Source organism: Carassius auratus, unplaced genomic scaffold, assembly GCF_003368295.1.
Source record: "Carassius auratus strain Wakin unplaced genomic scaffold, ASM336829v1 scaf_tig00217347, whole genome shotgun sequence".
NCBI lineage: Eukaryota > Metazoa > Chordata > Actinopteri > Cypriniformes > Cyprinidae > Carassius > Carassius auratus.
In genome coordinates, this window is record NW_020529017.1 from 27,877 (window position 1) to 49,620 (window position 21,744).

Consider the following 21,744-nt stretch of genomic DNA (forward strand, 5'->3'; position numbering starts at 1 on the left):
CTGCTGTGTTTTGAACTCGCTCACAACAGTCCCGGAAGAGAAGACAATGCTGAATAAAGTAGTAGTTTTTGCTAGTTTGCTATATTGGTGGTTGAAACAAGAAACCTTTATTATGATCATTCATGTTTTTTTCATGCGGTAACAAGTAAAGAGGAAGAGATGACCGTATTGCTTTATCTGAGACGCTTCAGCGATGTTTCGCTACACATTAAAGAGCCATGATGTATTATTATTAATGTATATCATAAAGAGCCGCATGTATTGTTTGAATTTCTTAAAAGAAATGACAACATTTGAGAGTGGAGGCTTTGTTTCATACCAAGTGTTTTGTTTGTCTCCACACTGTCAGTTTCCTCTTTGCTCCGCGATGTCAGTCTATGTTTTTGACCGAATGAAAACATGATGTAGGCTTTGGCGAGAGAGCCATGACTTTGTCGGACATAGCAACAGAAAGGGGCGGACCTTTGCGACGGGTTTACGTTACGTGAAGAAAAAAAATAAATAAACAACCATCAACTTAAACTCAAAGAAAACAATTTAATTTGGGATGTTTATTGCACAAAATAATGTACACAGTCACTCTGTTCTCTCGTTTCATGTTACAAGGCACAGGTTTATTTATTGAGACGATTGGAGGTTCTATGGCGTATTCCACTAAAAATAATTGTTTTGGATCAAAATGCCGAAACCCGGGATCGAACCAGGGACCTTTAGATCTTCAGTCTAACGCTCTCCCAACTGAGCTATTTCGGCTGGTGATAAAGCTCTCGGATAGACTTCCAGAAAATAAAAGAGTGTATTTTGAACGTATATAACGTTAGTCGTTTTTATTTCAATTTAAAAGTACTTTGGTGGCGCTCCTGTGTACTGACAATATTGTCAAAGCATTACCCCTCTTTCACACCGCAAGCGTGAGCGTCAAGCAGGAGCGTCGGGTGAACAGCAGTGCAGCGGGGGTTTTGGCGTCCGTTCTATTTTTGCTGTGCTGCTCACGCTCAAGTGATTTAACACAAAACGTGCTCAAAATGCACAGAATAAGCATGTCAAGAGTTTTAACAACAATGACAATGTCTAGTGTTTTAACAATTATGCCAGAAAATACAATTAAGTAAAACAAATATGTATTTACCCATTTAAACTTTTTATTTAATTTTATTTTTTTATTTTTGGGTGAAAGTATGGCGTATTGTTATAAAAACAAATGTTAAGAATTATACCCATTGTTTGAAATGGTTATATGGTCGACCGAACACGCTTTGCAGCCGCTGCTGTGATGCTGTACTGTGAATACTCGCGAGAGACTGCTGCTGCAGTGACGCACCGCTCACGTTTGCGGTGTGAAAGAGGGGTTGCGCTGCCTCATTTCGAAGAGCGCTGCGCCCTCCTGTGGTCGCAGACTTAATCGAGGATGTGTCACTTCAGAAAAGTAACCGTTATAAAATTGGTTGTTATTTGTCTTGGGACATAAATAATAGTAATTTATTTTCGAATGTAATGGTTACTTTTGTGAAATGAGGCAGTCTTTATAGTTGCGACCATTTAATGCGACCACAGGAGGGCGCAGCAGCCTTCGAAATGAAAGCTAGTAGCTAGTAGTCATACTACAAATAGTCACGTGGTCATTTAGTGTACTTGTCGGGCCAGTGGCGCAATGGATAACGCGTCTGACTACGGATCAGAAGATTCTAGGTTCGACTCCTGGCTGGCTCGTAGCTTTTCTTTCTTAGAATAACCAGTAATTTATTGTTATGTTTATTTTGGCAGCTATTTTTTTATTGTGACAGCAAAGCAGTTTACAAAGATGTGCATCAATCAGCACTCAATCCAATCCACACCACAAAGGCTAATAAAGCAAGTAATTCTATGTTAGTAGCACAATTCCTAATAGAACAGCTTGGCATGTTGAGGTCCTTCCAGCTGCGGCTGAGGTTACTGTGTAAGGCAGCTGGTCCTCTGGTCTTCAACAGCTACTCTGGAGACTGCTCATTCATCCAGGAAAACAGTAAGAATATGTTGTTAAAATGTATTCATTTTAATAAATAAAAAAATTATATAATATAAGTTCTGAACATAAAATTACATCCTCATCCTCGCACTCAGGAACATTTGTACATTGTCTTCTCTCTGTTTGTGTTTCCAAACCCTCACAGTTAACATCTGGATCCCCTGCAAAAATACTACGGTCTTGGGAACTATAGGAGATAAAGAAAAAAGAAAAAAGGAAGAAAACTGATTGTTAAACAACACACAACCATACTAACCAGTATGTATGTAAAGAAATTGCACACCTACGATGTATTATAGACAATATCTTATGTTAAGAGCATTCTTTTTTTTTTCCTCCTACCGGTATTTAGAGATGTCAGCAACACACTTTCTCTCTCGTGTTTGTTTAGAGTCTTGCCCACAGTCAGGTTTGCAGTTACTCCACTCACTCCACTCAGACAAGACGCCCTTCACTGGACACAGTCAGGGAGATAATTTGTTACTTTATAGCTACAATACTTTTCACCTGCGTTGGTTTGGAAAATGCTAATTTTGTCTCAAACTAGGAACAACCAGCCTCTAATATCACTATCAACAATATGTAGAGAATATAAAATTAGTTTGAAGTGCTATAAGAAATAATCTTAAACACTCACTTTACAAAATGTAACACAATTTAAAGCTAAACAATAAACATGAAAATGCCTACTTCAATACTATTTATATTATGTGGAAAAACAGTACAGCAAAGAAGAATGTCCAAATCCATAGCATGTAATAAACGGTGGGCAAAAAGTATCTCTCTTGAGATTCTGAAGAAGGCATCCAATGAACACTTTACTGTCCCATGAAACCGCAATAAAGGATTTGTAAATGGCAGTGAAGGCTGGTAGGTCAAGTGCAGAGATAGTAAAAGTAAGCTTTAAACTAGATCTATTTCCTACTAGACGGAATGCAATTTCGGACACAGCTATGATTTTTCTTTGGACTTACTGTCACAGTTGCTAATGTCATAGCAGTTGCCATTTTGAATAATTTCTCCGTCACAGGCACTTCCATTGTATTTTCTACCAACACAGTCCCTCTCTCTCCTTCGGATTCCCAACCTGGTATTGCATGTAATTTTTCTAGTGGAAGGAGCTCTACATGGACTCCACTCACTCCATTCAGTCCACATCCCATTTACTTATAAAAAAAAATACAAAGAGAAAAATGTTAAACTTTAAACAATCGATTCTTTTTTATTTGTTTAGATAAACCATGCATGTCACTCTACTTACTTGGACAGGGTACAGCAATGATGCAGATACCAGGTTTTTGCTCTTCACCTTGGCACTGTCTTCCACCATATGCTGGTTTAGGAGAATCACACCTCCGTCTTTGAGTCTGCTTGCCCACTCCACATGTCACAGAGCAGGGTGTTGAACTCATCCAAGCGCCCCAGTTTCCATCAACTGTAGAGCAGAGACATAAATCTGTGGTTTCTAAAAACCACTTGTATGTTTGGCTGTTTCATATAAAACATCAATCTATATTACCTAGGCAGAATGGTAGTCCGCTGCAAGGACGGCCATCTGTGTCAGAGCCTTTGCAGTCATTGCCAGGTGGAATCAAAGATGGAGGAGGGTTGGTGCATGTCCTTGTACGGAGCTCTTTTTCAGGTTCGCGTCCTTCATAAAGACAAGTAACTGGACAGGGACCCCAACTTCCCCAACTGGACCACCCGCCATGAGCTAGACATCAAATGAGAACGTTTTTCATTTTCAGTATCTTTAGTAAGTAAAGAAAAGAGTGAAAACTATACTTACTCGGACAGATTACTTTAGTGACGCAACTGGTGGTTTCTTCCTCTGCACCGCTACAGGAGCCCCCACATTGTGGAACGGGTTCGGAGCATGTTCTTCGTCTCTTTCTTATTCCATTGCCACATGTGACTGAACATTGCTGCCAATTCCCCCACTTTGACCAGCCACCTTCAACTGGACAATATATATATATATATATATATATATATATATATATATATATATATATATATATATATATATATATATACAGAAACATGAGAAAAGACATGGAAAACTTTATGTTGAAATGTAACAATTGCTCTACAATTTTCCTTTCTACCTGGACAGCAAACTTTTTTCACACATGGCTTAGTTTGAACTGATCCTAGTCTTTCAGGGTCTGCGCAATCACCAATTCCATAACAAGACCTTCGCCTTTGGCTGACTCCCTCTGAACAACTCACCGAGCACTCGCTCCAGCGAGTCCATTCAGACCACTTTGGCCGCCTGGAGGTCAACAATAAACATGCAAGACTTTTTTAAGGGATATGCTCTGCACATCATTTTATCTCATACATTTCAGTTCAGCTAATTCAGCAGCCTGAAGAATTACATTATCTGAAAGTTCAAATGGTGACTGGGGAAAGTCTCAAATGTATTTTCTTTTCATAAAAAATGCAATACTTTTTATGAAGGTGTAATGGAAGTAGCATCAGATCGTTTCTGCAATATAAAACAAAACTGTAGGTTGGGGACTTTGTTCTATACATCAGTTGATGATTGGATTTTGAGATGTGGGCGTTGGACTCAAATATTAATACAAACTTGATTTCAATGGACTAAATGATTAACGAAGTCAGCAGAAAGAAAGCTGTCATTTTCATTTTCACTGAAAGGTTATGACAGTTTTAAAATAAAAAATATTTTTTCAAGACCTATAACATGCATTTACCAATAACAGATTACTTTCAAATACAAGCTGATTTATTTAAAGTGAAAATGTCTGCATTTTATCAGCTTTAAGGAAAACTTAAACTATAAATAATAAAAAGTAAGTAGCTCTCCCATTTTAAAATTAACACCTGTTTTGTTTTTTGTTCTAATAAATAATAGTTAAGCTCGATGTGACATTTATCTGTTTTTGGACTTGACCATTATAAGCATCACATCATTGAAACTCACCCACAGGACTTACAAACTCCATCTGCTTCTTTGTATCCATAGCTGGGGTTCAAGCAACACTCATCTTTTTTAACTTGACCCAAAAGATCACTACATTTCCCAGTGGACAGGGTAAATGATGCAAAACAGTCCGCTAGCTGTGAAACTTCAGAAACTTCACATTTATTAAAAGATTAAATACTTCTTACACATTTTGTCTGTTACTACTACCATGGCACAGATGATCAGGATGCATTAATATAAAATATATATATATATATTTGCATGATTCGGTTGTTTAAGGGATTTACTAAATGATTATCATTTACAAAAACAGATAATTTAAACATACATACATACAAAAAATTATAATAATAAAAAAAAAGTCAGTACAAAAAGTATTTGAGAAAAAAGTCAGTCAGCTATTAATATTTTTGCTTACAGTAATATTCATGTAGATATGACTTAATATTTATATGTAATCATAAAACATTTCCAACCTGATTGCTGGACATAAATCCCAAGGAGCACAATCCCCCAAAAGATCAGATTCATGGCTGAATCAGTGTGACAGAAAAGCTTTCTGAAATAGAAGGATTTGTAAATAAATAAGTTAAATAAGTAAATAATTTAAAAAAAATATGAATAGTCAAAAAGTACATAATGTAGGTGTGGATTATTGAGTAATAAAAAATTAATTGATAAATTGGTCATACAAATTAAAGGTTCAAGTTCTAATGAAGTAATTTCATACATTATGAATTAAATATTTTAACCAATATAAGATTTGACCACTTACCTTACACACTTCCCTTTATTGAGACAGTTTAAGAGACAAGAGGTTTTGTTACACCCTGCCTAGGTTCCTCAAAAGTGACTTTACAAAAACCTTAGAGAGATGTTTATGAAAACGAATTATTAATTGTGTAACAGGTTAACCAGCTTCCCTTATTTGAAAATGATTTAGCAGATTCATCAGCATTACATGCTGGTTTGTAAAAGAATACAATTTCAGTTCCACCCCTTCAGCAGGTCAGGGGTGCATTTCTCAATTGGTAACGATAGAACTTGCAACCATTTGCTTTTGGGAAAAGAACCCCAGAGCAGTTGTTGAGCACAGTCATGTACAGTCAAAGAGTATCTCTTTGCTAATTTTTTTTAAAGTGTCCTAACCTACCAACAAGCATATAATATTATTTCAAATTAAGGCTGCATAAGTTGCTTGGAAGTCACCTAATGGTTAGAGTTTGACTCCTAACCATAAGATTGCAGGTTCGAGTCTCAGGCAGGTAATACCATGACCAAGGTACCAAACCCCCAACTGCTCTCTTGGGTGCCGCAGCATAAATTTTCATTGCTGTGTGTGTGCACATTGGATGGGTTAAATGCAGAGCATGAATTCTGAGTATGGGTCACCATAAGAGTCAAGAGTCAAGAGACATTTATTTGTCATTTGCATAGTTAACACTGGGGAAAACTGGGCATTGAAATGCTTGTGACAAGGCTCAGACATACAGTGACAATAACAAGACATAAGACATAGACGTACGTGGAGAGCACTGAGGTTCTTGAGTGACTACAGTGCCCATAGACAGAAAGACATGAAGAGAGCATTATATGCCCATAAGTGGAAGTAACAGGTACAATTAAGCTAATCAGTGTTAAGAGTTATAGTGTTGATAAGTAGTCCTGAGGTAATATTATGATTACTGGGGTAGAACTGTGTCTAAAATGTCATTGTAGGGTGAGGTAGAGCTACATGGAGGAAATTAAAGTGGCAGTGCAGATGCAATAAATAAACTTAAGAGCAGCACACATTCAGATGTATTCCTGAGTAGAGCAATGTCCAAAAGGTCATTATAGAGTGTCACAGAGTAACATGAAAGAATATAAAAAAAAGTGGCAGTGCAAGGCAAGTACAATGAAGTAAACATAAGAGCAGCATGTATTCCGGTTTTTAGATGGAGGACAGCTGATTGTTAAATAGTCTGATGGCTTGAAGATAGAAGTTGTTCTAAAGTCTGGTTGTCCGTGATCAGATGGATCGGAAACGTATGCCAGATGGCAGTGTGGCAAACTGGTGATGAGCAGGGTGAGTGCGGTCCTTGATGATGCTGCGAGCCTATCTCAAGCAGCGAGTCTGATAGATGTCCTGTAAGGCTGGGAAGTTTATGTCCAATGATGAGCACTGCTGTTCTCACCACTCGCTGAAGAGCTTTACGGTCCAAAGAAGAGCAGTTGCTGTACCATACAGTGATGCAGCTGGTCAGAATGCTCTCAATAGTGCAGCGGTAGAAGTTTGACATGATGATAGAGGAGATGCCAAACCTCTTCAATCTCCGCAGGAAGTAGAGACGATGACTGTGGTCTCTGAGTAAGAGCTCCATGAAAGATCCTCAGAGATGTGAATGCCAAGGAACTTGTAGTTCTCAACTGTCTCTACTAACTGTCTCTACTAGCTCTCCATTGATGTGAGTGGGAACGCGACCCTCTCTCTGTGACTTCCTGTAGTCCACAATCATCTCCTAGGTCTTGCTGCCACCATCATCCCTGTTCCCAAAAAAACAATGGTCTCCTTCCTGAACGACTACCACCCTGTAGCACTGACATCAGTCATCATGAAGTGCTTCGAACTGCTAGTCAAATATTTTAAGATATCTGTAAAATAATGAAGACAAACTGAGATCGTCTTGATATGAGAAAGGGGAAATTATTTAATGAGATAAAAGAAAAAAAAATCTTTATCATTATAAGGTGGCTGTGTAAAACACACTGCCAACACATTTCAGTTGAAACAACTTGTAAAAGTGCATGTAGCATCCGATGACCCCTTTAAGTGACTTAGATTTTAGACACAGCCTGTTGTCTGTTTTGCTCTATATCTCCAGTGAAAATGGTTCAAAAGCAAGTAACGTTAAGAAGAAGCATTGCGTATCTCCAAGCAACACAGATGTTCACTTCACATCCCACTTAAGATGTTTATTTGAAATATCTTAAATGGCAGTTTGCATTGTCATGCTTGCAGGGCCATGGGTCGGCATTGACAACTCAGCACTGCCAAAAAAGGAAAAAGACTGCTACATGAAATGAGAGTGTTGGGGTTTTTCAAGCTGCATATTGCACATATTTTTATGTATGGCCCAATCACATTAAGGTTCTTACTTCTTAGCGGTTATGCACTAAATATCTATATATGTATGGTTATAGGAAATCTGAGAGCACCACAGATTTCTGCTGGATTGTACGCTTGTGACTCACAACTACATCATGATACATGCATTATATTGTTTTAAATATTTGAGCTAATTTGATTATGCTTTATTTTACCAATAGGTGCCAATAACAGATTTCACATGTTACAAAAATAGCATTGCAAGCTATGGAACAGATTACATGTTTCTGATGCAGAAAAGCTAGTTCATGCATTCATGACCTGAAGACAGGACTACTATGCTGATATAATGCACTGCTAGGTGGTAGTCCTGCATCTTCAATATACAAGCAACAGGTGGTCCAAAATGCAGCTGCTAGTCCTTAACAGGTCAAGAACATTATCAAGAAAAATATGTATCAGATAAAAAACATTATTACTTAGAATGATTTAAATCCTGTGTATCTAACTAGTCTTCTATCATGCTACTTTCCATCAGGTTGCAAAACTTGGGAATTTTGGTAGGACCTGCAATAGCAAAGTCTACTAAAAGAGGTAGAGTTTTTTTCGCATTTGGCTCCCAAACTCTTGGAATAGACTTCCTGATAATGTTTGGGGTTCAGACACACTCTCTCTGTTTGAATCTAGATTAAAGACACATCTCTTTAGCCAAGCATTCACATAATGTATCTCATATTCTTGTACTCCAGTTATATCTGATCAAATGCACAATATCATTCTTTGTTTGGGTTGAACAGCAGCTACACTAATTGTTCTGTGTTTGCTTCTCTTTTTCTGCTATGGGATTGGTATCCTGAGGTAGGAATTACACAAGCGTCGGTCTGTATCCAACTCTTGCAGAGATCTGAGATGACCGAACACCTGAGAAGAGATGCCTCCAACCTCTCAGACGAACTCAGAGGATGCCAACCCTGAACCAACATACAAAACTACCAAATAACTATAAGTTTGATCGCAACATATAATCGTTGTTGTTAATAGTGTTCATTGTCTCTTTGAATACATCATTAACTAACTGCATGATTTTTACTGTACATTTCTGCCATATCAAATTACCATAGTTACTTCTGACAGGCTGGTTAGTAGTAACTTTAATTTCCTGTAAAGCTGCTTTGCAACGATGTGTATCGTGAAAAGTGCTATACAAATAAACATTAATTGAACTGGATTGTATGTTTAAACCAATTTAGTCCCACAAAACATGCTATGTGGATGTGGCATATGGCCAACATCTGTATTTATTGTCAATATTTCATGTTCATTAATTGCTCTGTAGTCTTTTTATTTACTTAAAATCCTTATACAAGCAATAGAATGTGCAGCACTCTTGACACCAGAAGAAAAAAAACATGAACACAAACTAGCCCTCAAATGCTTTGTAATAATCAATATTCAAGATGAGATTTGAGAAATAAAACACAAGACAAGATCATAAATGAATGACTTGGTCGATCTATTCAATATCTATACTGTTTTGTTGTATAGGGCAGGACATTCATGCATGATTACATTTAACTAAATTAATCTGTTTGGTAAAGTCCATCTGTTTACTGTTAGACTCCAGTCTAATGAAAATATCCAAATGATGTGTCATTTGTAACCCTTTGAAATAATAATTATTTTTTACATTTGTTTTGGAAAAGTGTGTAGAAAAAATGGGGTTTTAAGTTCGGTCACAGTTGTGACCGGTGGGATGATGTGTGTAATGAAATAACATATTTCTGCAGTCATGAGAACAGTTAGCTATTTTAAACTGATCACATTCTATGGTTACTATTATGCATAAAAATCCTTATGCAACACTGAAAGGAACACTAAGATAAAAAAAACAGGAACATTTGAATTTTTAATTTAGTGCAGTATTTTGTCATTGCAACATTTTATTGTCATTTTCACTAGCAACTGCAATTGGATTTATATTGTATAGCTAAGTTCATTGTTAGTTGTTATGCCACCGGTCACTCTTGTGACCATCAACATGTTTACTCATTGTACGACCACACTCAACAAAACTAAATATATGTGAATGCATATATTAATACTAGGCACCCTAAAGATCATGTGTACCAAAAATCTTTGGCATATATTTATGTTAAGACATTTTACAAGCCTTCAGTTTTAGAGCTTTGAGGCAACCATCATCTTCTCAAGGCACAAACAGTAAGGTGCTCTGCTCATGTGCCAATTTGCACTAATCATTTAACAATATTTATTAACATACATGGAATTTCCCAGCAGATCGGAGTACAGAGTAACTAGCCCGTTTCGGAACGCTTTCAACCCTCGCGGGAAATAACATTTATGATTCATACAGGAGTATTAATATTCATCTATTTCCTACTGGCTTAATCTAGACACCTTGTTTTACATAACATTCACGCCACGCTTTTAGATGTCAACCACAGAACTGCCTGCCTGTAAAACCTAGAATGGAAAACGGACTCCGAGCTAAACCCCTCTGCTCGAGCTGTCATTGGACAAACGTCTATCACGTGATTTGGTCATACGTCAAACCGCGTGAGGAACATTTATTACACTCAAGCTGAAAAATCGACTATAAAGCTGTATTGTTCTACGCGATTTTAGTTATATTCACATTTTTATACGTTTTGAATACTGCTGTACTTAATGTAATTGTTGAGTTGAGTTCGATTATTTGTTTTTCTTAGGGACCTCATGGACTTTGGGCCGAAGAGCGACCCCTTCAGGATAAATTATAAAGAATACGCGCATCTTTTCTAGTTCCTTCACTTCTGTCATCCCTGACAACCGAGTAATCAAAGTGAAGGGAATTACTAGACCAGATTGAGCAAAAGTTGGTGTAGGAATAACAGCGCGATGGTCATCGGTTGATCCGTTTTCTGATTGGATTTTAAAACATAATGGATATAACAGAAATCTGAAATTAACAATCCCGTATTTGGTATTTTAAACCTATTTAATTTTGCCGTAGTTATTTTGTCGGGAGAAACCTGAAAGCGTATACGTTACAACCAAATAAAAACAAAAACATGTTAGCGTTAAGCTAGCTTGTGCTAACCTCGGACTAGCATGTGTGGAATAAGAGACACAGGGACGCAGTGATGAAAATCCGATGTAAACCGACGGACTATGAGCTCATTTGAGTCTCAAAACAACTTAACTTCACGTACGAAGAGTATATTTATATTTTATCGCCCGTTGGGAAACTTCGAAGCTGGCCCGTAAACACCAAGGTAACGTAAACCAGAACAGCTATGTTAGTTAGCCAGAACTCGCTATTTTGCTTAAAGTATCTACTTAACCCGATTACTAACAAAGTAAACGTGTCTGTATGAGAATAAGTGTATGTTTTATGTCTGTTAAACAGTTGATGTCACCGTTTTGAACTCCTATTTTGTCAGCTAACGTTAGCTAGATTTGTTGTCTGTCAGGTTGATGTGCCACTTAGTCTGCCTAGCTTTTTTATTTTATATTATTTGTTAACGTATAATCGTTAAAGTTAATCAGCAATGGTCTTCGTGTCAGTCACTGTTTCTTAATTAGTTTAAGTTTCACCATTTGTTTTATTAATTTGTAAGCTTTGCTTCCTTAGCTATGTTAATGTTAACTTTAAGTTAGATTTTCAACAGCTATCTTATTAACAATATAAGGTAGAAGGAATATAACGTTACAAGGAATACATTATTAGGTACATTTTAAAAATATTTTGACTTCATCTTATTGAAACGTTTTAGTTCTAAATATATATATAAAAAATTGTGACAAGGCAATTAAAACAACATTATTACAAAACATTTGATTAAATGTCAATTTAAGCAATTGTGTGACTAGTAAATTAGTTTTATGAAACAAACAGACAGTATAATTTTTAAGAGAAACAAAGAAGCTTTGAAATGTACATTGTATTGCTAAAAATAAGTAAAATGTTTGTTTTGTGGATTTGAATGGCTTCATGTTGAAGTATCAAATGTGACCTTGAGTACAAAGACTGCTAACTGCTTTCACTCTGATTACAAGGTTAAAGTTTTAACAAATAATGTGAAGATTTACTGTGTATATAATCTTCAGCAGTTGTTTTGTAAAAGTTCATTATTAATTTTGTAGTGAATAGAGACATCACAGGTGAAAAAGGACACTTTAATCATTTGTTTAGGTTTTTAAAGAGGGGACATTGGATCTCTCTTGTTGTCGCTCATAAAATCAGAAAATATATAAATTAGGGAATACTGTCAAGAGTCAGAAAAAAATCATGTTTTCAGGCATTCAGTGTTATATAAAATAAATAAATGGTATATGAACAAACCCCTCTGTAAAAACCTATAAAGGATAAAGTTAAGTAGTACTTAATTGAAGTTATTTAGGATATTATCAATGGTTTTTCTTGTGATGTCTTGCCTTCAAAATAAGGATGAAGCAAATGAGAGGTCCAGACACTGGAATGCGTGTCTGTCAAAACCTCCACACACTGACTCATTTAGTTCCTCTGTGCGGGTCGCCTCTAGCATGCAGTCTCAGTACAATGCAGATAGATTGAGAACCAGAACGACTGGTTGCTGACAAGTCTGAACACTGGCTCAAAGCATTTCTGATCGCTTCATTTACTGTGCGTGTGAATAAGTTAACATAAAGCCTGCACATACACGGTAGTGCTGTTTTATTCATGTATTCCAGTGTGGTTCAGTAAAGTTTTTATTTTTTTTATTGTATTGTCTTAGTTTGACACATTGATGTGGCTACTGCGTAATCCTCTTGTCAGAATCCACGGATTACAAACGCAGTCTGTCTGGTAGGGTCTCTATCCTCCATATGACAAAACACTCACATCTGTTATCAATGTTCTCCATGCTGAGAGCTATGATGGATGTGACCTTATTCAGCCAATGTCTAATAGTTTTCTCCCTCATGTTGTTCCAAAACCGTATGCTTTTCATACACTGTACAACTATTAATAAATATTATTTTTTATTTTTTTTGGTCCGTAAAAATGAAAGTCAGTGTAATTCAATGTTATTAAGACTCCAGATTTCTTTAATATATAACTTTTGTGTGTGTTCCCCAGAAGGTTTGGAAAGACAGGAGGGTGAATAAACGATGACAGGATTTTCATTTTTAGGTAAACTATCCCTTTAAGACATTCTCTAAACACCTTGCAGTCTGAGGAAGTTACACCGCTTAGTAGATGAAACACAATATGTCTTGACCTTTGTCTTGAAAGATTTTTTTTTTTTTGTTTCCTCATGCAATTGGGTCATCATGAGTGAGAGCATGGATCTCTTCAGTATTTTACAAATAGCATTTATTCAGGTCTTAGTGTTTGACATGGCTCATTGCCCAGCTGTTGTTCTCTGTTAGGATGTAAGTTATGTGACCTGTGCTTAACATATATGTGCACAGTCAGTTCTGTGTCTCTTGAGAAAGGAAGATCATGATTATTCTTTCTCTTTTCATTCTATTTTGATAAACTATTCTTGTTTAGGAGACCTGGGTATGTAGGGTTTGTAACACCGAAGTCTTTTGCTAGATCTCTTTCTATTGGTCATACAATCTTCCCACAGCTGCTTTCTTTTCAGGGTTATCTTTTTAAGTAAACAACCTAGCAGCGTCTCATAAAGGATTTATCACCTTTCACCCTGTATGTGTAGGCTAAATATACCACAGACCTGTAATTGCTGACGGCAAAGTTTGCTGTGATCTGACTCCCTCAAAAAGATAAAGGTCACGTAATCGGAAGTGGTGATTGAATGAAAGGCCAAAAAAGACAAAAGCTACTTTCTGTTTTCTCTACATTTAAGGATTCTCTTTTCCTGAAAGCATTTGAACCAGGCTTGAAAAAAGATCCACATTTCATGTGGCTAACCGAGTGCAACGGTAACCTCCCACTTTTTCTACAGGCAGTATTTTCACATTCATTTTCTTCATAGCTATTTCAAAAAAGAGAACAACCAGCTCTGGAGTCTAGACATCACAAACTGGAAGCACAAAATAAGGCATTTAAGAGTCTTTTATAAGGGTATGATCTACTCATCAATGGAAACACTGCAGTTGATGTAATTTACTGCAATATAAAACTTGCATTTTTCAATTTTAATATCTTTACATACACTACTGTTCAGAACTGTCAATTTAATGTGTTTGAATGTCTCACCAAGGCTGGATTTATTTAATAAAAAATATAGTAATTATTCTAATATGCTGATGTGGTGCTCAAGAAACATTTCTTATTAGAGGTGTTGAAATAAATTGCATGTATGTTATTGCTTAACATTTAAGTAGAAACCATGATGCATCAGGATGCTTTATCAACTGAAAAACTGCTTTAAAAAATCATTTGTAGTAATTTGAATGTTTTTACACTTTCTTGATCAATTAAATGTGGTCTTGATAAAAAAAAGTTTTGTTTATTAAGATCTTTATGAGGAAAATTATTACTATTCTTTTTTCTAAACCCACTTTTTATAGTATATGTTTTGAAATATCAGACTCTGCACAATATTTTTTTTTGTTGACACAAACGGTACTGGATCTCAGGTCAAACTCAGGTCATCCGTGTAATCTCTAGAACATGTGCACTTCACCCCGGGTCACTTCACCAGCGATGATGGTTATATTCTGATATCGTATTGTATTGCATTGCTCTTTTTGATTTTGATTGCTTCCATTGTCCTCATTTCTAAGTTGCTTTGGATAAAAGTGTCTGCTAAATGTAAATGTATTGAAGCACCATTGCAACAATTCACACCTGTTTACTGATCTTTTGTCTTCTCAGAGGCAATGTCACGTGATGGATGGTTATGAGATTTAGCAGCAATACAGGAGAACCATGGAACAGGTTGAGCAACCTACCTCAGAAACTAAATGTGATGGTCCAATAGACATTGTGGCAGCCCAGGTGCCCCTCGTGCTCACAGGAGTTATAGAGGGCCAGTCGTCTCCACAGACAGACTTGAACCCTGTCAAGGTTCTTGAAGACTCAACATGGATGGCAGTGCAGGAGGGTGAGTCTGCATCCTCAGACTGTGGAGGGATTTCAGACCTACAGGAGCCAAGCTCAGCATCGGGTGAGGAGGTGGAGGGTAGCGAGACGACTGAGGCCACAGGATTAGAGGTCTCGCCCAGCAGCAAGGGATCGTGGGGGGGCACTCTACAGAATGGAGATGGGACAACGCAGGAGAGTCCTCAACAGAATAGTGACACTCCTGGAAAAGCTCAGATGTTTCCAGGTTAAACTGCACTTATACATCAAAGCCAATTATTATGGCATCCTGACAAACATATTTTTAGGGTTGTCGGGAGGGGGTGTCTGGATGTATCATATTTGATACATAGCTTTCAAAGGCTTCTATATCACTAATACGGTCAATGTATTTCTAAAAAACATAATATTTATGTTCTTATTGATATTGAATATTTACTGAATTTATGCAACTATGCATACTTGAACTTTATATTTCATCATGTTTATATGTGTGTGTGTATGGCATTTAAAAAAAGCAAAACATAAATATATTTTATTAATAATAATAAAACTATCTATTACTACCATGTTATTATATTAATGTAATTGTTTATTATATAGTATTTTTTATGATTTATCCATGACCTGGTTTTATCCTGTATTGGCTTTGAAACTTAAAACAACATTAATAGGAGATTAAAATCAATATATCAGTAGTAACATATAGAAGATAATTGTTTTCTAACATATCCATAAAATATATCCTTCTGCAGTGCTCTGATAAGAAAAAGTCTGTGTCTGTCTCATGTTTATAGATCCGTTACAGACAGCCCCTCTCTCGCTGTCAGACCAGTTACGGCTGGGTCGGGAGGACCCCAGTTGTATGGGCCTGAACGTTGAGTGCCGCATATGTGGAGATAAAGCCTCAGGATTTCATTATGGAGTTCATGCTTGTGAAGGCTGCAAGGTAATTTTGCTGAACTTGTCCAAACTATTACAGCCAAGGTTTTTCCACAAACCGTGGGTGCATTTGTGGCCTAAAATAAACAAACCTCTATAATATACTAATATTAAAGGTGCTGTAAGCGATACTATCTGACATATCACTGAAACTGAGATGTCCTGAGAATTCACATCTGGCTCTGTAAACAGCCAAAGCAATGTTTGTTTCTCAACCAATTAGAAACCCAATCTGCATTTGAATTGACATGAATGTTGGAGGGTTTTTGTGTTTGAAGGGAAGAGGCATCCTAATTCAAGACTGTAATTTTTACGAAATTACTGAAATCTCTTACAGCATCTTGAATAAAACCACTCTTGGCTTCCAAATGCATAAAGTTGCATTTCTGTGGTGAAATAATTCCGCAATCCAAGCACATATTTGCCCCTCTGCTTTTCAACGAGGAAGTGTCATCTTTTTTTTTTTTAAAGGGGTTTTTCAGACGCACCATTCGTATGAAGCTGGAGTATGAGCGGTGTGAGCGTGCCTGTAAAGTCCAGAAAAAGAGTCGGAACAAATGCCAGTACTGTCGCTTCCAGAAGTGCCTGGCATTGGGAATGTCGCATGATGGTGAGCAGCCTGCATACATAACCACAATTTAAAGCATTCAGAATTTTGACTATAATTATGAATTTTGATTATAGCGGAATAATTCACCCAAAAATGAAAAACTTAACTCACCCTCAGGCCATATAGATGAGTTGCAAACAGCTGATTAAAAACATCCAATAATCTATAAGTACAGTAATCCAAAAGTTGTCTGTTTGTTAGAAATATATCCATCATTAGTGTGCTCTACTTTACATCACTGTTTAATGAGCTGTTTGAATTATTATTCTGACGGCACCCATTCAAATCATCTTTTCCGATGACGAAACAAACTCATCAGCATATTAGAGGGTCTGAGAAGGGGTATATTTTCTGAATATTTTCAGCTCTTCCTTTAATAGTTATACTCAATAAAACTAATATACCAGTGTTTATTAATTGTTGCTTCCTTTTAAAATGTGCGCTGGGTTATGTTGTGATAAATTGAGCTTGTTTTTGTTTCTTTTCCTCAGCGATCAGGTACGGACGTATGCCAGTGGGGGAGAAGAAGAAGCTAGTGGCAGGGCTCCTCGCTGGGGAGAAACTGCAAAGCTCTAGTGGAGCTGACCTCAAAACACTGGCCAAGCATGTGAACACATCCTACCTGAGGAACCTCAACATGACCAAGAAAAAAGCACGGAGCATCCTCACCGGCAAGACGAGTTGCACATCGGTATGCGCTCGGCTTCCCGTGAGATGCCACTAAAAATTACAGTTTTCTCAAATGGTCTATTTTAGAAAGTTTAAGGATGCATGTTATTGACGTTCCAGCAGATACGATAAGCCAACGGATATTTAGATGTTAAAACTGATTCTATAATAATCTTCTTGTTGGTTTGTTTGTTTGTTTATTTTATTTTTTTACACAAAATAGGACATGATTGATTTGTAGTTATTCCAGATGTTTTTAATTGTTCTTATTTCATCTCCAGCCTTTTGTGATCCATGATATGGACTCACTGTGGCAGGCAGAAAACGGGCTGGTCTGGAATCAGCTTAATGGAGCACCACCCAACAAAGAGATCGGTGTCCATGTCTTCTACCGCTGCCAGTGCACTACAGTTGAAACTGTACGAGAGCTCACAGAGTTTGCCAAAAACATCCCTGGCTTTGTGGATCTCTTCCTTAATGATCAGGTGAGAGTGATACATGTTACTTTACTACCTTGTATCCTGTTAAATCTATTGTTAGTGGTTTATTATAGGGTCATGTGATGTGATTTCAAGTTTTCCTTTCTCTTTGGGTTGTTACAAGCTGTTCATGAATAGATAAGATCCCTAAAGAGAGATATTATTTATACAATTTAAGACTTGCCCACGCCCTCCTAAAATGTCTTGTTTAAACGCGCCCCCACATGTCTACATCACTCTGTGGGAATATTTGCATAACACCTCCCAAATATTCAAGCAAAGAATTGAGTAACATTTGATTCTCGCTGTAGTATTGTTGCTGCCATGGCTATGTCGTGAAGATGTTGTTTCGTTGTAAAAGCAGAACTACTTTGTTTGGTCTTCCAAAAGGTGACATGACTAGAAATGTTTTTTAACAACATCGTATGACCCCTTTAATTTCAAGCAGTGACTGCTAGGATTGATGTTTTTTTTCCCCCTCATTAGTTAAAAAAAGTATTTATTAGAATTTATTATATATTAATTAAATATTGATGCATATTTAGCCACTAAATTCATCACCAACTTTTCCTCTCAGGTAACGCTGTTAAAATATGGAGTCCATGAGGCCATATTTGCCATGCTCCCATCGCTCATGAATAAAGACGGGCTGCTGGTGGCCAATGGGAAGGGCTTTGTGACGAGAGAATTCCTGCGTAGTCTACGCAAACCTTTCAGCGAGATCATGGAGCCCAAATTTGAGTTTGCGGTGAAATTCAATGCCTTGGAGCTGGATGACAGTGACCTGGCTCTGTTTGTGGCAGCCATCATACTGTGTGGAGGTAAGGCCGTGGTGTTTGTTTGACCAGCATGTTTTCAAATGTCCTTTGTTGTTACTTACACACTTTACATCCAAAAATGAGAACCAAACATTAAAAGAGATCTAAAGCTTATTTATCATAACTAGAAAAGGCACACTTTATACTGGATATAGGTAAACAAACAGGTAAAAGCTTTCAGCTGTTTGGACATTATCATTCTCGTTTATAATCGATATGGCTTTTTGTTTTCAACATCTTTAATCTATGCTTTGTTCTATTAATGCGTGAACTTCATATTATTTGTAGTGCCATACAATAAATCGCAATAAGCTTTGAGCATTGTTACTTTTTAATAAATAAAGTAGGCTATCAGCTTTACAATTCTGCCAAATTCATAACAAAATTCAAAGAAATATATTTTGGCGCTCCTAATGTAGCATGATAAGCGGCAAATGAGCTTATCATATCTCTCTTTACCACTATAACATATAAAATACTTTTTCAAGATACGCTACAGTAAAACTTACTGAAATGTCTCATGCTATCAAACTGCGGAAAACATGTTAAGCTTGTAAACAATGCCACGTAATAATCATTTACCTAATAACCATTTATATCATCAGTCAGCTAGAAAAAATTATAAAAAGGAGCTTTTTGCCAAATGTATATTGAATATTCATATATTTTTACTTAACCTGTTGTCTACATGATAACAGAATGCAATGAGCTAAAGATAAAATTCAACACCTCCTATCCTGTAATTGCATGTTACTAATAAAGAAAAACAGACTGGATGTGTGAAGGTCACATGACAACTTTTAAAGGATGCACTGAGGAGCAGCTCAGATTACACTCAATGGCCAATGGATGCTGTCATTATGGTCCAAGACATTAGCACAGATTCTGTGTAATAAACAATTAATCTACAAAAGGAATTAAAATATATGCAGATAAAGAGACATAAACAGTAAGACTGTGTTAAAAATAAATGAAACGTCTTTATTCTGCACCTAAAAAAATAATTTGGCCCCTTAGTTTTGTTTCTTATAGGAGATTATTTTTTTTTTGTCTGGAGCCCTGTGAATAAAATAGCTAAAGAATAAAATGGAAGCTAAAAATGTTTTTTCTTTGCTCTAGATCGTCCTGGGCTGATGAACGTGAAGCAGGTTGAACAGATCCAGGATGGCATCTTGCAAGCTCTGGACCAACATCTTCGGGTGCACCACCCTGACTCACCTCATCTCTTCCCCAAACTGCTCCAGAAGATGGCCGACCTCAGACAGCTGGTCACAGAGAATGCCCATCTGGTTCAGATGATCAAAAAGACTGAATCTGAGACCTCCCTCCACCCGCTTCTACAGGAGATCTATAAAGACATGTATTGACGTGCAAGGACCTGACTGAAAAATGGACTTCAGTTTCCCTCCTGAATGGAGAGAGCACACAAATCTTAATGGCGCTGCTCTCCTGTTGTTGTTTTTTTTTATTGAATTTTTGTAAAGGACTTTTACAATTATTGACTTTGAATACTGACATTCTCTCTGACTTTTGCGGAGTGTGAGAACATCTAGTCACCGTTTACTACTACTACTATCGTCATGTTATTCTTAATTCGCTTCATGAGGGCTAACACCTTTACAAATTGTCTTTTCCATCATGGTTTATGGTTTGCAAGTGATATCTAGTATGTTTCTTTGAGGAAATCAGAGCACAGTCAAGCTCTTGTAATGCCACTTACTGTATGTGTTTGTAGGGCTTTTATTTTGTAGTTCTTCTTTCCTCCTGATTCTGTTTGATTAGGCACTTTTACTAAAGTAAAAGGTAGACTAAACACAAAAGTGTACAGCAGTCAGTTATATTATTTTGGAATTATGTTACTTTGTTGAGGGTGTTGTTTTCAGCGTCAGCTGCTACAAATATATATATTGGTATTGAAACTGAAGACAAATGTTTAATAATTCACTCTTTGGGATAAACCTACAACAGTGTGATAATTTCTGCTGTATGGAAGGAAATGTTTTTTCACATGATATATGTTTATATAAATCTTCTGTATTGATCTCTTTAAGATCTGGTACCTTGATGGTACTTGTATTTTAACATACTGTCCGGTACCAGTCTTAAAGTCATATTTACTGATTTGAGACAGGAAATCACTTAGATCTCAATGTCTCCTTTATAAGCAGTTGTTTTAAATTAGGTCTTCCATTATATGTTGATTGAACATGTTTTTATGAATATATATTGAGTGATTGAAAGCAAGCAGGTTGTGGTTACATTCAAACTAGAACATTATGGTCAAATTGATGTAGAGTACACATCTAAACTTAAATTCATTCTTTAAATCAGATGCATTAATATCTGAATGACCATGTCATGATAGTTGTATTTACGTGGATGGCATGGATTTTGAGTAAATACTTGCATTGTCCTTTATTGAAGTAACTTGGACACTTCACTGAAGTTTAAAACGGGTCTTGTCAAAAACAGCGCTGAATAATTTAGTAATTCAGTGTTTCCGCATTATAAAGCAGTTTTGATGTTGAATTACATTAATTGGTATTGTTATGATGTGCAACACATCTATCATTTCACATCCTGAAGTCTCAGAAATATCTGAAATTTGCTTTTCTGATCTGTTTATTCAAGATGGAACTTGATGTCAGAATGATGTCTGTGATCATGCAGAAACCTGTTACTGTGAAACTAGAGAGCACAATAATATGAAATTATAAGATTTTTTTTCTTTCCTTCTTATCTTAGAAATACTTTTTTGTCATCTATTTTCACACCACATGGTTACCAATATCATTCTACCTTTCCAGTCTGGCCCATTTCAGCAATGTCTTGCTTCATTGACAAGAGCGGACAAGATGCACAAGTGTTGTGATTTGTGGGATATTCTTTGGATCACAGTAAAACAATTCCAGACATCTTTCAAGTCTTTTGTGATTTATGAAAAGCTCCATATACCAATATTTCAAAAGCATTTTGAAAATAAAATATGTTTTAATGTAATCATTTTAATAACTTATGGTTTACCAAACTAATTAAGTGTGTGAAAATTATTAAACATTTTAATAATAAACTGTTGGCGTCAATGAATAACTGTTTAATGAGTGGTTCAATATTTGATTTCACGATTAATTTAAACAAATGTTGCATACTAACGAATCGTTCTTT

At 36.5% G+C, this 21,744-nt stretch overlaps 2 protein-coding genes and 2 non-coding genes across 7 annotated transcripts; 2 read left to right on the top strand and 2 right to left on the bottom strand.

Moving 5' to 3' along the window:
- Positions 1 to 680: 680 nt before the first annotated feature.
- Positions 681 to 753, bottom strand: trnaf-gaa (transfer RNA phenylalanine (anticodon GAA)). The gene has a single exon. It is a non-coding gene; the product is annotated as a tRNA-Phe (tRNA).
- Positions 754 to 1,637: 884 nt separating this feature from the next.
- Positions 1,638 to 1,710, top strand: trnar-acg (transfer RNA arginine (anticodon ACG)). Its single transcript has one exon. It is a non-coding gene; the product is annotated as a tRNA-Arg (tRNA).
- A 12-nt stretch (positions 1,711 to 1,722) lies between these two features.
- Positions 1,723 to 5,823, bottom strand: LOC113100750 (properdin-like). 2 transcript variants are annotated; one of them, XM_026265342.1, is made up of 11 exons: positions 5,734 to 5,823; positions 5,435 to 5,517; positions 4,956 to 5,100; positions 4,114 to 4,280; positions 3,795 to 3,965; positions 3,525 to 3,719; positions 3,267 to 3,440; positions 2,980 to 3,171; positions 2,348 to 2,459; positions 2,081 to 2,192; positions 1,723 to 1,979 (listed from the first exon to the last, which is right to left on the bottom strand). In XM_026265342.1, the coding sequence occupies exons 2-11, from the start codon at positions 5,487 to 5,489 to the stop codon at positions 1,968 to 1,970; spliced, it is 1,335 nt and encodes a 444-aa protein (XP_026121127.1). In that variant the 5' UTR covers positions 5,490 to 5,517; positions 5,734 to 5,823; the 3' UTR covers positions 1,723 to 1,967. The 2 variants fall into 2 exon arrangements, with proteins under 2 accessions (XP_026121127.1, XP_026121128.1); XM_026265343.1 differs by having other exon boundaries at positions 5,435 to 5,531; positions 5,734 to 5,793.
- Positions 5,824 to 10,875: 5,052 nt separating this feature from the next.
- On the top strand, positions 10,876 to 21,502 carry LOC113100752 (peroxisome proliferator-activated receptor delta-like). Of its 3 annotated transcripts, none has more exons than XM_026265347.1 (9): positions 10,876 to 11,321; positions 13,148 to 13,201; positions 14,855 to 15,308; positions 15,859 to 16,010; positions 16,475 to 16,613; positions 17,105 to 17,304; positions 17,564 to 17,767; positions 18,339 to 18,582; positions 19,699 to 21,502. In XM_026265347.1, the coding sequence occupies exons 3-9, from the start codon at positions 14,909 to 14,911 to the stop codon at positions 19,944 to 19,946; spliced, it is 1,587 nt and encodes a 528-aa protein (XP_026121132.1). In that variant the 5' UTR covers positions 10,876 to 11,321; positions 13,148 to 13,201; positions 14,855 to 14,908; the 3' UTR covers positions 19,947 to 21,502. The 3 variants fall into 3 exon arrangements, with proteins under 3 accessions (XP_026121132.1, XP_026121134.1, XP_026121131.1); XM_026265349.1 differs by having other exon boundaries at positions 13,151 to 13,201; XM_026265346.1 differs by lacking the exon at positions 13,148 to 13,201.
- The last annotated feature ends 242 nt before the right edge of the window (positions 21,503 to 21,744 follow it).